We start from the raw sequence: 20,459 nt of genomic DNA, 5'->3' as shown, positions 1-20,459 counted from the left end.
TGTGTGTGGGGGAGCTGGTATGACAGGCTTATGCTGGGTCTCTTCTTGAGGAAGTTATTATTGATGGTCTAAGTGAATACCTTTGTGAGAGAACAGTAGTGTTGGCTAGGAGCCCTGTCACACTGCCTCTGGAGCAGTGGTGCAATACCATATCATCTCATTCATTCCTACTCTTCAAGGTAAAGAGTCACAAAGACTTCATGCAAAATTCCTTTGTCTATGGGACTGATTGTTATTATAATTTATTTGTAAGTGTTTTTGGGGAACAGTCACATGTGGCAATGTTCAGGGCTTACTCCTGGTTCTGTGCTCAGGATCAGTCCTGGTGGAACTTGGAGAACTGTGACAGGTGCAGGGGATTGAACCTTGCTCAACTCATATGATTACAAGTGTCTAACCCTCTATACTATCTTTTTGCCCCCTCCGCTGTTATTTTTAATATATTCAAGTCCAACAAAAGTATATTTGATTTTCTTTTTGAGACCACATCTGGCTGTGCTCAGAGGTTACTCCTAATTTTGCACTCAGGAATTACTCTTGGCAATGTTCAGAAGATCATACAGGATATTGGGATTGAACATGGGTTGACCACATGCAAGGCAAATGCCCTACAGTCTCCAAATCTTTGATTGTTTTTGTTTGCTTTTTTTGGTGATGTAGTCACACCCAGCCATGCTCAGGGGTTACTCTTGGCTCTGTGTTCAGAAATTGCTCCTGGCAGACACGGGGGTGGGGGAACCATATATGATGCTGGGATTCGAACCACCATCCACTGGATTGGCTGCGTGCAAAGCAAACACCCTCTGTTATCTCTCCGGCCCTTGTTTGCATTTTTGTAGTCAATAGATGGCATATATTGTCATTTTCTCCTTTATTTTAGAACCTTTAGGCAGCTAGGCAACCTCCCCTAACTTTTTAATTCTTTTGTTAAAATTCTTTTTCTTAGTAAAATTTTTAAATGGAATCACCATGAGACAGTTACAGAATTGTTTATGCTCGAGTTTTAGTCATACAATGTCCAACACCCATCCCTTCACCAGTGTACATTTCCTGCCACCAATGTCCATAGTTTCTCTCCCACTCTTCCCCTGGCCTCTCGTGGTGAGAGATTATCTTGTGGTCATGTAAATGATCACTCACTGATGAGGGTGTGTCATCTAGGTGCACAGCGGAGTTTCATTCTCGAGCCAGCAGTAGCTGTGCTGTGCTTTGCAGATAACCATTTTACTTGGGACTCATATTCCTGGACATGGCCTTACCTGTTCATGCAGTCTGAGTTTGTTCTTGCAGCTGGCAGCTGCTGCACCACATAGGTCTTCCTATTGCTTGGGACTGGGCTTTTCTAGGTGTGTAGGCAGCACACCTCATTTGGGTGTGCTGCAACCTTGCATTTGAATGAACCATTCTCTTTCAAGCCCAGGAGAGCCAACTGCTAAATGCTAAATGTAATGTCTGCCCAGCAGATTACCAAGGACAGTTCACCTGCTTATTCATGACCTTTTTTTTTTTTTTTTGTCTTTGCTTTTCTCAATAAGTTTCTGGCTTATGAGATTATTCCCATATTCAGTGTTTTGGCATTTTGCTTTCACTTGATGTTTACATTCTCTTTCACTTGGGGAGAAACATTTTTATTCTGCCTATGGTAGCTGGTTTACCTGCTCCCTTTATTCTGAGCATGGAGAATTAGTAAAAAAGATATTTGCTTTGCTCCCTGCTTTCAGGAATTCACAGGTTAGTAGGGAGCAAAGAAAACTCAGCCAAACCTCTTAGAAAACCAAGAGTACCTTCAATTGTAATATATCCTACTGTTATCAACTTTATGACTTAAGACTCTCCAGGCAGTGACCATTTCTGATATTTTAGGGAAGATGCAGAAAAGCAAGACATTGGATTTTTTTTTTAATTAGTTGGACATCCAAGGGAGGCATTTTTACAGCAGGTGCAGACACATGATACATGGACTTTTGGAATTAATCAGAAAGACATCCTTAAGTTTTAAGCAAGATAATAGCAGTGGAGATAGGGGCTGATTATTAAGCCTTGCAAACTATGCATGGGAGTGTAAACTTTTCTTTGTAGGCAAGCAAAAAAACCACTGCCTTGTGATCTACCAAAAATGATTGCCTCTTATGTATATTCATTGTCATTTGAGGGGCCGGAGAGATAGCATGGAGAAGGTCAGTGGTTTAAATCCCGGCATCCCATATGGTCCCCTAAGCTTGCCAGGAGTGATTTCTGAGGATGGAGCCAGGAGTAACCCCTGAGCATTGCCAGTGTGACCCCCAAAAAAAAACAACAACAACATAAAATGGACAAACAAAAAACATTTGAGTTGGAATCTTCAGTTCTCTGTGTGTCATATTGTGTCATGCCAATAGTATAATGCCGAAGGAGTAGTTCTCTAGGAACTTCTTTTTTTCAGTAAAATGTGAGATAATTCTAAAATGTAAATGTGAGAGAACTGTAATGTTTAATTGTTTGTAGTGGTAAGGTTCTTGACACTTTTCTACATACGACCTGTTAACTGTCCTATGCAGAAAATTTTACTGACAGAAACAGTTTTGGCGATGTATATGTTTTAATGTAGAAGGAAATATTTTACTAGGATTTAAATTTCTGTGTAACAGAATGAATGTGTCTTCAAGAGAAGATTTGTCTTCTGATGTAGACAACAGAAAGTTGATTTTCCCCCAAACCATCTTTGTATCATATTTTTTGATGTGTCTGGGGGAGGGCAATGTATATTTATAACCAAATAGAATACACAGCATATGTGACTTTTATTTAGTTAATGTACCTGGTTTCATTGTAGGATCCAAAGTCAAATTTGATTCAGCAATGGTTGTCAGTCAGAAGTGATCTTGGAGTTGTTTCCAAAACTTTTCAATTATCTTCTCATCCCATACTTGGTGACTGGTCCATTCAAGCTCAAGTGAATGTAAGTATGATTATATATGTTTTGAGAATGTTATTCTGATTTAATACACCAAATGGGAAAATATCTCCAGAGAATTTTTATGAATAGAAAAATGAGTCTAAACATCTTACTGTGCTTATTAATCGACTAACTTCTCTATAACATTAGAATTTTAAAATTTGTTGCCTTTTTCTGTGATATTAGAAAGTTAAAGCATTTTGGGCTTTCAGTATGAAAATGATTAAAATCATTTTTATTTATTATATGTAGAGTATTTCAAAATCAAGAAATATATAAAGATTTGGCAAATTTTATATATCAAAATAACTACATTTAATGAATGAGTTATCATACTTATCTTTGTTTAAGATAAGTGTCTTTTAATAGTCACATTAATCTTTTTTTTTGTTTGTTTTTTGGGCCACACCCATTTGATACTCAGGGGTTACTCCTGGCTAAGCGCTCAGAAATTGCTCCAGGCTTGGGGGGACTATATGGGACGCTGGGGGATTAAATCGCAGTCCTTCCTTGGCTAGTGCTTGCAAGGCAGACACCTTACCTCTAGCGCCACCTCACATTAATCTTTTAATCTCATCCTTTTTGCCTTCTCCCTCTTTGCTTCTTTTATTTGCTGCCAACTTATATTTTTGAGATCTATCAGGGTAAAAAAAGGCATTAAAAGACCCTTTATCACTCTGCCTTAGTTTCTCTTGTTTCTCAGTGAATTTGTTGAATATCTTTTTTTTTTTTGTTTGTTTTTTTGGTTTTTGGGTCACGCCCGGCTGTGCTCAGGGGTTGCTCCTGGCTATCTGCTCAGATATAGCTCCTGGCAGGAGCGGGAGACCATATGGGACACGGGGATTTGAACCAACCACCTTAGGTCCTGCATCGGCTGCTTGCAGGGCACCCACCGCTGTGCTATATCTCCGGCCCTGAATATCTTTTTTATTTTTCTTGAAATGCATACAGTTTTATCAATTCACAAATAAAAGAGTTTTAAAGTAGCTCATTAATAAGGGATTACCAATGGTTTAATAATTTTTTGATTACATGACTGAAATCTAATCACAATCATATATGTAATCAAGATGTTTAAATAAAGGAAACAATTTTTTGATAATTATTAATGATTATTGATAATTTGGACAAAAATTCTTTGTAGGAGTCAGAGATAGTATAGGAGTTAAGGTGCTTTCCTTGCTTTAAAGCAGGGGTCCTCAAACTTTTTAAACAGGGGGCCAGTTCACTGTTCCTTAGACCATTGGAGGGTCTGACTATAGTAAAAACAAAACTTATGAACAAATTCTTATGCACACTGCATATATCTTACTTTGCAATGAAGAAACAAATCAGATACAAATACAATATGTGGCCTGCGGGCCATAGTTTGAGGACCACTGCTAAAGTATTAGGATTTTATTCTTAGTCCTCACTCTGGTTCACCAATATTTCCCAGATACCAGCTGGTTGCTCACCTGCCCATGCATGCATGTATACCCAAAACTATCTTCCATTAAATATCTGTTGAAAACTTTCAGTATTGTGGATATAAGGGAGTTGCTATGTGATGTCTCCCAAGGCCATTATTTCAGTGAGAAGAGTAAGATGATGAAAGGTAAAAGACTCACTTGCTCTCTGTCAATCTGGTTCCACTAATTAACTACTCTTCTTTAGGACCTACAGTTAAGCCTCTGTGAGGGCTGGGAGCCTGTAGAAGGGCTACTGGTGAGTCAGGAGCCTATGGTTGACCCACTCAGTGGCCTCCTCTCAGTGGCCTCCTGCATCATGGCCAGGGAGGGTGCATTAGGTTGCTAAGTAATAAATAAGACAAAAACCAGAGAAGAAATGTCTAGGAGAACTTTGGAAGGGGGCAAAAAGAAGTTGGAGGACTTATAGGATTTTTTCTGTAGTGGTTTGTGAACTTTACCTGTTATTATGCTTCCCCAAACTAAACCAAACCAAACCAAACCAACAAAACAAAACAAAACAAAAAAGTGTAAGAAAATTTAGGTATAACAATATTTAAAACATGAACTAGATTGATCCTCTTTAGCCCTCTAAGTGCTACCTTTTTAAGTTTCTTCAATTGATCAATCTGTCCTAGCCACATAAACCAGTGCTTCTTCCTAGAGTGTGTTTTTCTATGTTTATTCTGGGGGTAGAGGGCAGGGAAATCACTACACTCAGAAAGCTCATGAGCTGTGTTCCTCTAGCTCTGTGCTCAGAAGTGACTCCTGGTAGTATTCAGCGGAAGATATGGGATACCAGACACTGAACTGTGGTCTGTGTAACTTTTATTGTCCTGTGGGCCCAGTGTTAGTCACTGTTAATTTTCATTGCTTTTATCCCTGACACATTTTCTCTTTTCTTTTCTCTTTCTTTTTTTTTTTTAAAGGCTAGTTTATTGGTTTCTGTACTTCTTTCTCTTTTTTTTTTTTTGGGTCACACCCGGCAACACTCAGGGGTTACTCCTGGCTCTATGCTCAGAAATCGCTCCTGGCAGACTCAGGGGACCATATGGGATGCCGGAATTCGAACCACCAACCTTTTGCATAAAAGGCAAACGCCTTACCTCCATTCTATCTCTACGGCTCCCCCGACACTTTTTTTTTTTTATTTAAACACCTTGATTACATACATGATTGTGTTTGGGTTTCAGTCATGTAAAGAACACCACTCATGGGGCCGGGCGGTGGCGCTGGAGGTAAGGTGCCTGCCTTACCTGTGCTAGCCTAGGAGACGGACCGCGGTTCGATCCCCCGGCGTCCCATATGGTCCCCCAAGCCAGGAGCGACTTCTGAGCGCATAGCCAGGAGTAACCCCTGCGCGTTACCGGGTGTGGCCCAAAAAAAAAAAAAAAAAAAAAAAAAAAAAAAAAAAAAAAAAAAGAACACCACTCATCACCAGTGCAACATTCCCATCACCAATGTCCCAAATCTCCCTCCTCCCCACCCGACCCCCGCCTGTACTCTAAACAGGCTCTCCATTTCCCTCATCCATTCTCATTATTAGGAAAGTTCAAAATGTAGTTATTTCTCTAACTAAACTCATCACTCTTTGTGGTGAGCTTCCTGAGGTGAGCTGGAACTTCCAGCTCTTTTCTCTTTTGTATCTGAAAATTATTTTTGCAAGAATGTCTTTCATTTTTCTTAAAACCCATAGATGAGTGAGACCATTCTGCGTTTCTCTCTCTCTGACTTATTTCACTCAGCATAATAGATTCCGCCTGACACATTTTCTAAAGTAACCTACTGCCTATAGATATTCCTCACTGCTCCACCTCTCCTACTTCTTCCATGTCACTTTTCACTGGCAGTACCTAACAGATTAGTCTTTGTCAGGGCCTTGCTCATCCCACTATCTGTGTGATCTGTACATAGATAGAAATGATAATTAATTTTTTGATTTTGGGCCACACTTGGCAGTGTTCAGGGCTTATTCCTGTCTCTACTCAAGAATCACTTCAGGGAGGGCTGGAGTGATACCACAGTGGCTAGGGCATTTACCATACATGTGGCCAACCTGGGTTTGATCTCAGGTATCCCATCTGGTCCTTGGAGCCTGCCAGGAGTAATTACTGAGCACAGAACCAGGAGTAATGGGTGAGCGCCTCTTGGTAAGCACCCCAAAAAGAATCATTCTAGATGGTGCTCAGGAAAACCATATGTGGTGCTGGATATTAAGCTGGAATTGGATATATGTAAGGCCCAGAAAGTATTAAATAAAATTTTAAGTTGGGGGGGCCGGAGCAATAGTGCAGTGGTAGGGCGTTTGCCTTGCACATGGCAGATCCAGGATGGAACTTGGTTCGATCCCCGGCGTCCCATATGGTCACCCAAACCAGGAGCGATTTCTGAACGCATAGCCAGGTGTAACCTCTGAGCGTCCCCGGGTGTGGCCCCAAACCCACTATATTAAAGAAAAAGTCTTTAAGAGGGTCGGATAACATAGAGATAACATAGAGGTAGGGTGTTTGCTTTGCATGCAGCCGACTCAGGACGGGTGGTGGTTCTAATCCCAGTATCCCTTAAGGTCCCCAAGCCTGCTAGGAGTGATTTCTGAATACAGAGCTAGGAGTAACCCCTGAGCGCCCCCTGGTGTGAGCCGAAAACCAAAAAAAGAAAAAAGAAAAAAAAGAAAGTCTTTAAGAGCCACCAGGTGTCAGCATAATCAAAGAATTGCAATGAAGCAAACAGCTCTAGCCTTGGCCTTTGGTTAGATTTGAACTACAACACTCTTCATGTTATTGACTCATTTTTTCTTTGGTAGTGAAAAATTACTACGGAGGACATATTTATTATTGAATATTCTTTCTTTTTAATTTTTTTAATTTTTTTAATTTTTTTATTTTGAATTATGAGAACAAAAGATACAAAGAAAGAGGACAAGGTAAAGTTACAGTAGAAGGACAATCACCCATAACATAATTCTCAGAAGAAGTCCCCTTGCTGATATCTTAACTTTGAACTTTCAGCCAAAGAACGTTAAGATAAATAAAACAGAATTCATGTACAATTACTTTGTCCCTCAAGTCCCCAGATTGTAGCACATTATAATATTTCTTAACAGCATACAAGGCAATCTAAAGCCATAAAACTTACGTAACTCCTTAAACATTAGAGGCATAGTATTTTTTACATTTCCATGTACATGCATATTAGCTTAAGTTAACCTCAAATTTTAAGTGGGTGCATTTTAAGGATTAGAGTCAAAGGAGCACAGTAAAAACGGTGTTAGAGTGGCAATTGTTGTTTGTAGGCCCACCAAAATATGAGAGGCATGGAAAGGAATAACCTTGGCCTAAATACAAAGAGATCCAACCGCTGAAGTTTCCTGGCATAAGACCAACTCTAGGCTTCAGGCAAGTTATCGTCCAATCTAAGACATTGTCCATAGTGCCAACACACTTTTCACACAGTCTCTGTTGTTGGTATCATGTTTCTGTATTAAAAATTCTGGAATCTGGGCCGGGTAGGTGGCGCTGGAGGTAAGGTGTCTGCCTTGCAAGCGCTAGCCAAGGAAGGACCGCGGTTCGATCCCCCGGCGTCCCATATGGTCCCCCCAAGCCAGGGGCGATTTCTGAGCACATAGCCAGGAGTAACCCCTGAGCGTCAAACGGGTGTGGCCCAAAAACCAAAAAAAAAAAAAAAAAAAAAATTCTGGAATCTGCATATCCTACATTGAAGTCATGATGTGGAGTGTCTTCTCGTTTCACCTCACCATGAAAGGGCAATGCAGGAAGCCCTGTCCTGTAAGCAGGTCGTTGTTGTTAAGTCTTCTCAGTGTTTGAACCAAGTCATGGGTATTGTTGGAAATGTTCTTACGCCCCCATATATCTGATAGCACTATGTGGCTTTATTTCTTGTTTGCTTAGACACACTATAATGGGAAAATACTATACATACCAATAAGTGGGAAGTCTCTTTTGAGCAGGACGATGTCTGAGCAGTGGTAGGGTCTTCCGTGGTAGAGGATTGCTTCCAGGTGATGTTATAGACAAACCTCACAATTAAGGGGCAATACAGCAAGCCCTGTCCAGTAAGCAGGTCATTGTTCTTGTTAAGTCTTCTCAGTGTTAAGGGAAGTCTCTTTTGAGTAGATCGATGTCAGAGCAGCTGTAGGGTCTTCCCTGGTAGAGGAATGCCTCCAGGTGATGTTATATACAACCTTGGATGTTTTGTAGATGTCTTCTCTAGATCAGGGGTGAATGGAGAATGCCCATTCTTCTGAGGCCTGTGCCAGGTCTTTATGTCAATGTTCAGGGTGTAAGGTCTCATTGCACTACAGGATTTGTGTGTTCCTGGGGCCGGGCGGTGGTGCTAGAGGTAAGGTGCCTGCCTTGCCTACGCTAGCCTTGGACGGACCGCGGTTCGATCCCCTGGTGTCCCATATGGTCCCCCAAGCCAGGAGGGACTTCTGAGCGCATAGCCAGGAGTAACCCCTGAGCGTCACCGGGTGTGTCCCAAAAACAAAAACAAAAACAAAAACAAAAAAAAGATTTGTGTGTTCCCATCTCTATTAGATAAGAACTTATTGGTATGTATAGTATTTTCCCATTTTAGTGTGCCTAAGCAAACAAGAAATAAAGCCACGTGGTGCTATCAGATATATGGGGGCGTAAGAACATTTCCAACAATACCCATGACTTCATTCAAACATAAACATTAAACCGAGGAATTCTTTCACACCAAATTCCATATTGAGCAGTTCACAAAGAGAAGATAAAAAACATGGGGGGACGGGATGGTCACTGTATAAGAAAATATTCAGCAAAAGTTATAGCCATCAAAGAAAACACCCATAAAATGTTGAAAAGACATAAGTGTCCTTTTTATGCCTTTTAAAATAGTTGGGTGGGTGTTAGTTCCAGGGCACCACTTTGGTCTGTGACTTAGGACTCTACAGTACTTAAGTTAGAAAGGGTAAATGAGGAGTAATGATGATAGGAGTTAAGGAAGTTAAAGAGAAATATTATCTATTGAAGGGGTATGCAAAAGGGCAGAGTACAAAATGGACATTCTGCATACATAAAAACATAATTCAATGATAGTGAGTACTATTAATGTTTCTTCTATATTTTGAAAATATAGACTGAACAGAGATTACCAGTGACTTCAAGAAGCTTGGAGGCCAGAAGTTCAGAGCCCCACCCAGACCCTCCTTAAGGAGCTGAATGGATAATGGGGGAAAGCCTAGGGTACCTTCAAGCTCCACCAAGGGGCCCAACTCACCGGCTTGCCCAGGCATGTGGCCCAGGGAAGCCCTGGAGATCTGGAGCAAGGCGGTAGAGGGGTGCTGGGGTTACCCAAGTCCCGCACCCCCACTGGGCCTGGTTAAGAAGGCCTCCGGCAATGCGGGGGCCTGCCAAAAACCCCTCCTGCTAGACTCCCCGAATATTCTTTCAATAGTGAATATATCTTTCTTTTTCTAAGAAAAAAATATATAATAATTCTTTTTCTGTTTAAATACCATGGAGAGGAAAGTATTTGCTTTCAGGGGCTTTTTAAAAATTTCACCTTAGTGATGGGAATGTTGCACTGGTGATGGGTGGTGTTCTTTACATGACTGAAACCCAAACACAATCATGTATGTAATAAAGTTGTTTAAATAAAAAATTAAAAAAAAGAAAATATTAAAAAAATTTAACTATATGCCTATATTGACTATATATAAAGTAATTCTATTGGATAGGAATCAAATAAACACAAAAGTATTTTATATTTGCTTTATTATGAAATAAGAAAGTATTTTATAATTGTTCATATTTCTGTTCGCTTACTCAGTGAGAAACCTGGGTCTGTTTGGCTAAACACAAAGTTGATATTCTGGCAGGAATCGAATAAAAACACACATGTAGCTCTTTTTTTTTTTAATTTTAGTATACTTCATTTCTTTTGCTTGTTTGTTTTTGTTTTGGGGTCACACACAGTAGCGTTCAGAGGTTACTCCTGGCTCTATGCTCAGCATTTGCTCCTGGCAGGTTCGGGGGACAATATGGGATGCTGGGATTCGAACCACCGACCATCTGCATGCAAGGCAAATGCCTTACCTCCATGCTATTTCTCCAGCCCCTATACTTTATTTCTTTTCTTTTCTTTTCTTTTTTTTTATTTGAACACCTTGATTACATACATGATTGTGTTTGGGTTTCAGTCATGTAAAGAACACCACCCATCACCAGTGCAACATTCCCATCACCAATGTCCCAAATCTCCCTCCTCCCCACCCGACCCCCGCCTGTACTCTAAACAGGCTCTCCATTTCCCTCATACATTCTCATTATTAGGACAGTTCAAAATGTAGTTATTTAAAATAAATTTCACCTTAGGCATTTAAAAATTTTCACCTTAGGCAATGTGATTTAAAAAATGTTGAATATAAGGTTTCATGTAAGATAGTTTTAGAATCCCATTTTGTCTCTAAAAATAAGGAATAAGTAGTTTTATTACTACTAAAGAACAAGCTATCAAAACATAGGAATCATTAGAGTTTTGATTTATAATGAGGGCATGGATAAAAGACTAGCATTTTTTTGTGAGAGCTCCCAATTGGTGTTTGAAGGTTCAGCAATTTGGTTCCAGGGTTGGTGACTGCAAGGTTGTCCACAGTGATGGTTGGGACTGAACTTGGAAGCATGTTACACATGTGCCCTATTACTCAGCTGTAGTCTAGCTTTTTTTTTTTGAATGTGGCATGGATGAAATTAGGGTAAGACTTGGGTAATATTTAGTTCTATCCCCCAGCATCCCATATGGTCTCCCAAGCCAGGAGTGATTTCTGAGCACATAGCCAGGAGTACCTGAGCATCACTGGGTGTGACACCAAAAAACAAACAAAAAAATCCCACAGCAAACATTATTCTTTTGTGGGGGGCACACCCGGTTGGCACACAGGGGTTACTCCTGGCTTTCTGCTCAGAAATAGATCCTGGCAGGCACAAGGGACCATATGGGATGCCAGGATTCGAACTACCATCTCTCCGGCCCAGCTGTGAGATTTTTATACATGGCTGTTACAAGGTCCCTTCCACACCTATTTTGCTGATGGTTTCATCATGAATTAGTATTGGATTTTGCCAAATGCTTGCTGTGCATCAGTTGATACTATCATATGGTTTTTATCTTTTACTGATGTGTTGTATAATGTTGATTGATTCACATATATTGAACCATCATTGCATTCTGGGAATGAAACTCACTTAGGTATGGTGTATAATCTATATGATGTATTGTTGGATTCTGTTTGCTAAGGTTTTATTAGGATTTTTGTATCAATGTTTATTAGTGAGATTGCTTTGTAGTTTTCTTTCGTGGTAGTATTTCGGTCAGCGTTGGAATGAGCTTGATATTAGCTTCATATAAGGCATTAGGGAATATTTCCATCTTTTTGTTATTTTGGAAGCGTCTAAAGATCAATGGTAGTAACTTTTCTCTGAATGTTTGATAGATTTCACTCATAAACCAATCTGGTCCTTGGCTCTTTTATTCTTGGGGAGTTTCTTAATTATTGTTTCATTTTCCTTCTTGTGATTGGCCTGTTTAGGCTTTTTTTTTTTTTTTTTTTTTTTTTTTTTTTTTTTTTTACCACATTCAGTATTATTGAAGTTAGTATTACTTAGTGAGGTGGTAGTTTTTGAGAAATCTTTCCATTTATTCTAGATTCTCTAGCTTAACTGAGTACAGTTATTTGAAATAAGTTCTCATGATGTCTTGGATACTTTTTTGGGTTCTGTTGCAATTTCTCTCCTTTTATTTCTAATCTGATTTATCTGAGTATTATTTTTTTTTCTCTAGAGTCTTGCCAGCAGTTTATCTTATTTATTCTCATCAATTTTTTGTATTGTTTTCTTTGTTTCTTTCCTTGTTTCTTTCTTTTCTTTTTTTTTTTTTTTTTTTTTTGGCTATATCCTTGGTGCTCAGGGGTTACTCCTGGCTCTTAGCTCAGAAATCACTCCTGATGTGGGGGACTATATGGGATGCTAGGGATCAAATTTGCATTTATACTGGGCAGCCACATGCAAGGCAAATGCCCTACAATTGTGCTAGCACTGTGACTCTATTTTCTTTATTTCTATATTGTTGATTTCTGCTCTGGTTTTTTATTACTTCTTTTCTTCTGCTTGTGTTACAGTTCCTTTGCCATTGGTTTTTCAGATATTTTAGGTGTGTCTTTAGGTTTAGTCTCCAGGTCTTAGATTTTCTCCACATCTTCTTTTTACAGTCAATTTTGATCTCTGTTGTCATGTGGTCTGGTAGGGTTCTTGGTATAATTATTATATTTGTGACTTTACGTAAGTTAGATTTGTGTCCTAAAGCATGGCATATTCTAGAGAAGGTTCTATGTACACTTGAGAAGAATGTGTATTCCACTTTCTGAGGATGGAGGGCCCTGAATAAGTCCATTAGATCTAGTTCTTCTAGTTTCTCATTTAGGGCTCTTACGTCTTTGCTAGTGTTCTGCCTAGTGGATTTGTCTAGTGGTGATAATGGTGTGTTAAAGTCTTCTACTACTATCACATTTCTGTCCATATGTTTCTCTAGGTTTGCAAGCAAATGCCCTACATATTTTGTTGGCTCTACATTTGGTGCATAAATGTTGATCAGAGTTAGTATTTCTTGGTCTTATATTTCCCTGATCAGTAAGTAGTATCCATTTGTCTCAAGTACTTTCATGAGATTGAATGCAATCTTGTTTCTAATGTCATTGACTTTTAGGGCTGACCTTTTTTTTTTTTTTTTTTTTTAAATTTCTACTCAGTGTTCATGAGACTGCTTGTTCCTGGTACTATCTACTTTTTCCCCCTCTCAATTTATGAGGCAGAACAAGCTGATTCATGTTCTATGATTTTGTTAAAAAAGAAAGTGGGGATGAGCCCCTATGTAGAAGCTATGAATTTAAATTTAAAAGAAGAAAGAAAAAGAAAAACAAACAAAAAAATCCACACCAAATTAAGAATAATAGGGGGTAGGTGTGTTAATTTTTTTTTATTTTGCATAGGCACATTAATTGGGGAAATTAGAAAGGAAATTTTTCTTGGCCTAAGACAGTGGTCAGCAACCTGTGGCTCGTGAGCCACATGTGGCTCTTTACACTTTTGATTTGGCTCTTTTGTGTGCCGGGCTGCTGCTCCAGGAGTCAGGACTCTGCTCCTAGCCTCTGTGTGGCTCTCAAAATAAATTTCAATCGTGGTTTTGGCGAGATTTGGCTCAGTTGAAAAAAAAAGGTTGCTGACCACTGAAGAGATAACAGGGTTTCTCCATCCTTGAAGCACATTGTATTGGGATCAACTTTAGGTTACAGCCATGCTCATTGTTGAACCCTGAGTTTTTTTATGGTGCCAGGAAATGTTCTGCTCAGTTGTGGTTGTCAAGGTTAGTCTTCTGTATTTAGAGATCTTAGTTTTTTCACAGTTCAAAGGGTGGAGTGTCTTCTGATTTCATCTCACTATTAGATGATGAGGTTGGGGAAACTGCTGTTAGATCAAGTTGTTGCTGTTTCCTCATCATCAAGATGTTGTATGCACCTAGCTGGGCACAAGTTGGTGTCAGAGTGGTATTAGGGACTCCCCTGGGGGAGTTTGGTTCCTGGTACTGGTGCAGGGAACTGTGTCAGTTCTCAGGTTGGGATCTGGGTTCAGGGTTGGATAGTTGATGTTCGATCTTGTGCAGTTTAAGTAGAGTCCCCATGACCAGTGTTCAGGGTGTGAAGTGCTTCCTTCCCATGTAAACGACAGTTTTGCTGGATAGTGGACTCTAGGTTGGAAGTTTCTTTCATTCAATAGTTTAAATATGTCCTTCCACACTCTTCTTGCTTCAATTGTTTCAAATGGAAGATCTGGCTTGATTCTTATGTTATTTCCTATGTACTTGAGGTTTTTTCCTCTCTCTCTTTTTTTTCTTTTTTCTGTTTGCCATTTGGATTACTGTATGTCTTGGTGTTGATCTATTAGGGTTTATTTTATTTGGAACTCTTGTTGCCTCTTGGATTTTTACAGGTGTCTGTTTACAGAGAGTGGGAAAATTCTCTGCTATTATTTCCCTCACTATTTTTCTTCCCCTTTCCCTTTTCCTCTCTTTCTATTATTCCTATAAGTCCTAGATTATTTCTTTTGTCTTTGTTTATTAAGTACCTTACATTTCTTTCAAAATTTTGTCTCTCACTTTTTTTTATTGATTTCTTTTTTGTTGCTGGTTTGCATTTTGTCTTCAAGTTCATCCATGTGATTCTCTAGCAGTATCTCTGCTACTGTGGCTTGCTAGCATGTTTTTAAGCTTCCTAAGTTCCATTTTTATGAGTTCTTTCATCTTTTGATAGAGTTATTCTTTGAGTTGGATGAATTGTTCATCTATGGATTTCTTAATTTCTTTGGTTTGTGATTCTTTGAATTCCATTGCTAAGATATTAAATGCTGATTTTAGGTACTCATCTATGAAGTTAAAGCATTTTGGAGGGTTTGGAAATATGCTAGGATTTGTCTCCATATCCCTAGCTGCTGGTATCTTCCTTAGTTTTTCCATTGTTCTTTGCATAGGGTGGGTTGGGATGCTGGAGTTTTAGTGATTTTTTTTTTAAACAGTGGTCTGTTTAATTGTGTAGAGGTGGTTGGAGGCAGATCTCTTTTAGGGTTTATTTATTCTAGGTACATGAAGTTACCCATGTTGCAGTTTAGTTTGTTGGGTTTTTCTTTTGGTTTTGGGGCTATATATTTCCTTCCTTCCTTCCTTCCTTCCTTCCTTCCTTCCTTCCTTCCTTCCTTCCTTCCTTCCTTCCTTCCTTCCTTCCTTCCTTCCTTCCTTCCTTCCTTCCTTCCTTCCTTCCTCCCTCCTTCCTTCCTCCCTCCCCCCTCCTTCCGTCCCTCCCTTCTTTCCTTCCTTCCTTCCTCTCGTCCTACTAGCGCTCAGAGTTTACTCTTGGCTTGTGCTCAGAAATCGCTCCTAGAAGGCTCAGGGGACATATGGTATGCCGGGATTTGAACCACTGTCTGTCCTAGATCTGCTGCTTGAAAGGCAAAAGCCCTACCATTGTATCTCTCCCTCCCAGGGGCTATATATTTTCTTTCTTTCTTTTTTTTTTTTTTTTGGTTTTTGGGCCACACCCGGTGATGCTCAGGGGTTACTCCTGGCTGTCTGCTCAGAAACAGCTCCTGGCAGGCATGGGGGACCATATGGGACACCGGGATTCGAACCAACCACCTTTGGTCCTGGATTGGCTGCTTGCAAGGCAAACGCCGCTGTGCTATCTCTCCGGGCCCGGGCTATATATTTTCTTTTTCTTTTTCTTTTTTTTGGGCCACACCCGGTGACGCTCAGGGGTTACTCCTGGCTATGCGCTCAGAAGTCGCTCCTGGCTTGGGGGACCATATGGGACACCGGGGGATCGAACCGCGGTCCGTCCTAGGCTAGCGCAGGCAAGGCAGGCAAGGCAGGCACCTTACATCGAGCGCCACCGCCCGGCCCCGGGCTATATATTTTCTAAGGGAGAAAGAAGTTGGTCCTGGTCTGCCTAGGACTGTCTGGTATAGACTAAAGTGTCAGCAGGGTTTGTAGGGCAGTGGGACTAGCCAGAGTGTGTGTGGCCAGAGATCCCACTGATCTCTCCTGATCAGAAGGAGTATAGGCTTCTGACCAGTGATGGCTGGAGGCGCAGTGGGGGTTGGTGGGTGGATAGACTGTTTACGCATTGTCCGTGTCTAAAATCTGCCTTTTAAACCCTTTTAAATCCTCCATCTTATGCCCACTAAAATGGGTTCCACACATTTGGGCAGATGAGGGCTTGTTGTGGGGGAGTCACTCCTGGCTCACCTTAGCACTGGATAGAGCTTCTGACTAGTGGCTTGAAGCAGGTTGTAGTTTTTTAACTTGATACCCCTGTCTTTCCCAAATAGTTGAAAATATTCCCCCACCCAAATAGTGGTAAAACATGTATAATGTGAAATTTGCTATCTTAACATTTTTATGTGCACACTGCTGTGAGTTAAATCTGTCCACATTCTGGGGCCACACTTACTTCCTATCATCACTCTGACTCTTCCGTTTGCAAAACTAAAACTGTGCAGCCATCAAGTACTATGTCCTAACCTCCCAACCAAGCCCTCCAGCTATTGGCAACCACTGTTTGCTTTCTATTTCTTTGGACTGGTCTGCTCTAAATACCTCTTGTAAGTGGGAACAGGAAGTATTTGTCTTTCCTGTCTGGCTTATTTCACGTATTTATGTCCTGATAATTCTTTGAATAATTCTTTGCTGTTATAGTATGGCTCAGACTTTCCTTCCCTTTTAAGAGTGAATAATTTGTCATTTGTATGTGGTTTAGACTTGGATTTAATCGCAATTATTTTTACATTTATGAGTTAAAACATGTACTGCAGGTTTTTAGGAGGCTGTTTATAGGTTCTTTAACAAAATAAAGAGTCCTTGCTCTTCAGATGTGAGAGTGATGTTTCTCTGCCATTCTCCTCCTTCTAATCTTTAAAGACCTGAGTTCTTGCATCTAACACCTCTGTGATTTGGGCATAAGTGCTCAAATTTCTACAAACTACAGAAAGAGTGGAGTGGCTCAGAGAATCTCATTCATGTGACAATTGTAGCTACTTGACCTTATTCTCATGGCAGATGTAAGCTTGTCTTGTCTTCCCAACTGGCTTATCAGGCCAAGTTTCCCACCACATGCTACAGCTGTTAGAATTACCAGTAGTTCATAGTTATCTGTGTATGCCTGATTCAGCTAATGTCAGTATTGCTAACAGGAGACACAAGAATTTGTATTTGTAAGAAACACTCGAAAATTCTGTGTTTTCTGAAACACATTTTGAGAAGAGTTGATGTATTCCCACAGCTAGGAATAGTTTTATCTATTCCATTGTGAAGGTATTGTTGCCTGGTGAAGGTATGAACTGAGGAGCAGGACCTTGGATTTATTCTTGGGGTACCTTGATGCTAGAGTCTGTGCTTCTGTGCTATGTACTTGCCCTCTCTAGGTGACTAGCATGACCTGACATCCTCAATGTACAAAATCAAGGCATAATCTGTAATTTTACAGGAGTTGTTCTGGGAATTCAAGCACATGGCAACTTGGGAACAAATAAATTAGGGAGTATTATGTGCTTGTTAGTGCCATTTCCAGTAGCATAAAATGAACTTGGCATTTTAAAGCGCCAAGTTCAATGGTATCAGCACATTCACATTGTTGTGCAACTATCATCACTGTTCATCTAGTTTCATTCTCAAGTTCATATTGGGTTATACCCAAGACCTTAAGCCCTGGTTCCTATACATTGTGGGCATCAAATTATTATGGAACGCAGAAGCAGTTTGCATTGAATTGCTCCTTTTTAATATCTACAGTCTTTTGAGTTTGTGGCTTCGGAAGCTTCCAGAAAGAATGCCAGCACCTCACCACTGTTTATAGCCTTTTGAAAGTTTCTTATCTTCCATTTTTGCTGCTCAGTTGCTGCTGGGGCCAGTTTGCTACTACTGTCAGGTGCCTCTGTAACTGCTTATGTTTTTTGAGAGCACACATCTTTGACTGATAAGTCTGTCCTTGAAACATTTTACAGATTACACCACCCCCCCTGGCTGATGGTGACAACTGCACAGAAAGCACAGAGTGAACTGTGCCAGGTTAGAAAACATCCCAGCATTCTGCCTAAAATATGAATGTGACTTCTAAAAGACATTGGCTAGCAGCATCCTTAAAGAAGATTGCTTATATTGGGACAGACTCACAGTCTCCTTTCCTGCTAGAGTGGGGGAGGGAGACCATGCTAGTAGGCATTTTGTTTTCTGAGTGTATTAGCAGGTGGAATACAGCTCCTCACTCATTCATGGCTTTTCTATGCAATCTTATTATTATTATTTTTTTTTTTTGCTTGGTTTTGGGTCATACCTGGGAGCGCGCAGGAGTTACTCCTGGCCCTATCTCAGAAATTGCTCCTGGCAGGCTCGGGGAACTATATGGGATGCTGGGATTTGAACCACCGACCTTTTGCATGCATGCTGGCTATCACTTAAAAATCAAAAAAAATTTTCTACCCCAATTATTTATTTAGGAATTAAGTTCTGGGCCACTCCCAGTGATGCTTTGCTTGATGGTGAGCCTGAAGGTTCAACACAAAGCCTTGTGGTGTTAGAGAAACACTTGAGCTACATCTGGAGGTGCTTGGGGGCCATATGATATTGATGATTGGACCCAGGGTCTTTTTCTGTAATAATATCCCTGCTGGCTCCCACCCCCATTGTTGTTGTTGTTGTTACAATGACAGGGCTTTGCATTGTCAGATATAGTGAGCCAGACACTACCTCTCTCTACGATAGCACTTTGGCTCAAATGACAGAACTGCCTAGATTGAACATGGCACAGGTTTGGTGCTGGGGATCAAGCTTGTGACCTTCTGCAAGATGTCCTCAAGATGGCCTCACATGAAAGAATCCCTCAACCAAGATGAGCTTGCTGCCAATGAACAGAACTCTTCCCCGTAGCCTCCTCCTCCTTTCAGAAGTCATGGTCAGAAACATACAACATATATTTGGGGCCTTCATGACTATACCTACTATGCTGGGGAAGGGTGGGTTCTTAGGAGCATTCCTATGCCAGGTTGAGGATCAAGCAGGTAATTAATTGGATTAACCATTGTACTAACTTTCCAGACCCTTCTGCTTGGTATTTTTATTTTTAAAATTTTTATACCTCATCTAACTGTCTTCAGGCTTTTTTTTTTAACTTCTTTATCTACACCATGGTTACAAAAATGTTCATACTGGTGTTTCATTCACAGAATGTATACCACTCTTCATCAGTGTGATCTTTCCACCATCAATGTCCCCTTCTCCCCTCCCCTACTCCAAACCCCGTGCATTTTGCCTCTCTTCCTCATTATCATTGTAATGGTAGTTGTCACTGTGGTTAGTGCTTTAACTGCACTCATTGCTCCTTGTGGCAAGTTTCATGTCATGAGCTGGTCCTGCCGGCTTTCATCTATATTGTCTCTGGATATTATTGCCCTACTATCTTTTAATTTTCTTATATCCTGCAGATGAGTGAGACTATTCTATGTCTATTCCACTCCCTCTGGCTCATTTAACTCAGCATAATAGTCTCCATGTCTACCATCTATAGGCAAATTTCATGACTTCATTTTTCCTAATAGCTTTCATTGCGGAAATGTACCACAGTTTTTTTTTAGCCACTCATCTTTAGTTGGGCATCTGGGTTGTTTCCAGATTTTGATTATTGTAAAAAGTGTCACTATGAATGTAGGGGTACAAGAGCATGGTGTTGGGACAACTTGTCAGCCACATGCAAAGCAGCGAACTCATACTTCTATCTAACACCATACACAAAGGTCAAATCACAATGGATTAAAGACCTTGATATCAGAACCCAAACTATAAGGTATATAGAAGAAAACATAGGCAAAACACTCCAGGACATTGAGGCTGAAGGCATCTTTAAGGAGGAAACACCACTGTCCAAGCAAGTAGAAGCAAAGATAGACAAATTGAACTAAGAAGCTTCTGTAATTCAAGGAAAACAGTGACTAGGATTAGTCACATGGAATGGGTGTGAAAATTATGCACCCAAAACCCATCGAATAAGGAGTTAATATCTAATATATAAAGTACTAACAGAACTTAACAAGAAAAAAAAATCTAACCCCATCAAAAAATGGGGAGAATAAATGAACAGACACTTCCTCAAAGAAGAAATACAAATGGCCAAAAGGCACATGCTCGATATCACTAATCATCAGGGAGAAGAAATCAAAACTACAGTGAGGTACCATCTCACATCACAAAGACTGGCACACATCACATAGAAGAAGAACAATCATTGTTAGCTTGGATATGGGGAAAAGGGACTCTCATTCACTGCTGGTGGGAGTGCCGGCTAGGCCAGTCTTTCTGGAAAACAATATGGATATTCCTCAAAAAGCTGGAAATTGAGTTTCCTTATGATTCAGCAATACCACTGCTGGGGAACACACACACACACACACACACACACACACACACACACACACACACACACACACACACACACACAA

The 20,459-nt window shown here is 40.3% G+C and overlaps 1 protein-coding gene across 1 annotated transcript in view; it reads left to right on the top strand.

Annotated features, from left to right (window-relative positions):
• CD109 (CD109 molecule) overlaps positions 1–20,459 on the top strand; it is a 197,275-nt gene that overhangs the window by 37,454 nt on the left and 139,362 nt on the right. Inside the window, 1 exon segment of the mRNA XM_049776808.1 lies at positions 2,813–2,938. Coding sequence (XP_049632765.1) covers positions 2,813–2,938 — 126 coding nt within the window.

The sequence above is a fragment of the Suncus etruscus genome, chromosome 7, assembly GCF_024139225.1.
Source record: "Suncus etruscus isolate mSunEtr1 chromosome 7, mSunEtr1.pri.cur, whole genome shotgun sequence".
Lineage (NCBI taxonomy): Eukaryota > Metazoa > Chordata > Mammalia > Eulipotyphla > Soricidae > Suncus > Suncus etruscus.
This window is presented reverse-complemented; position numbering and strand designations above follow the sequence as displayed.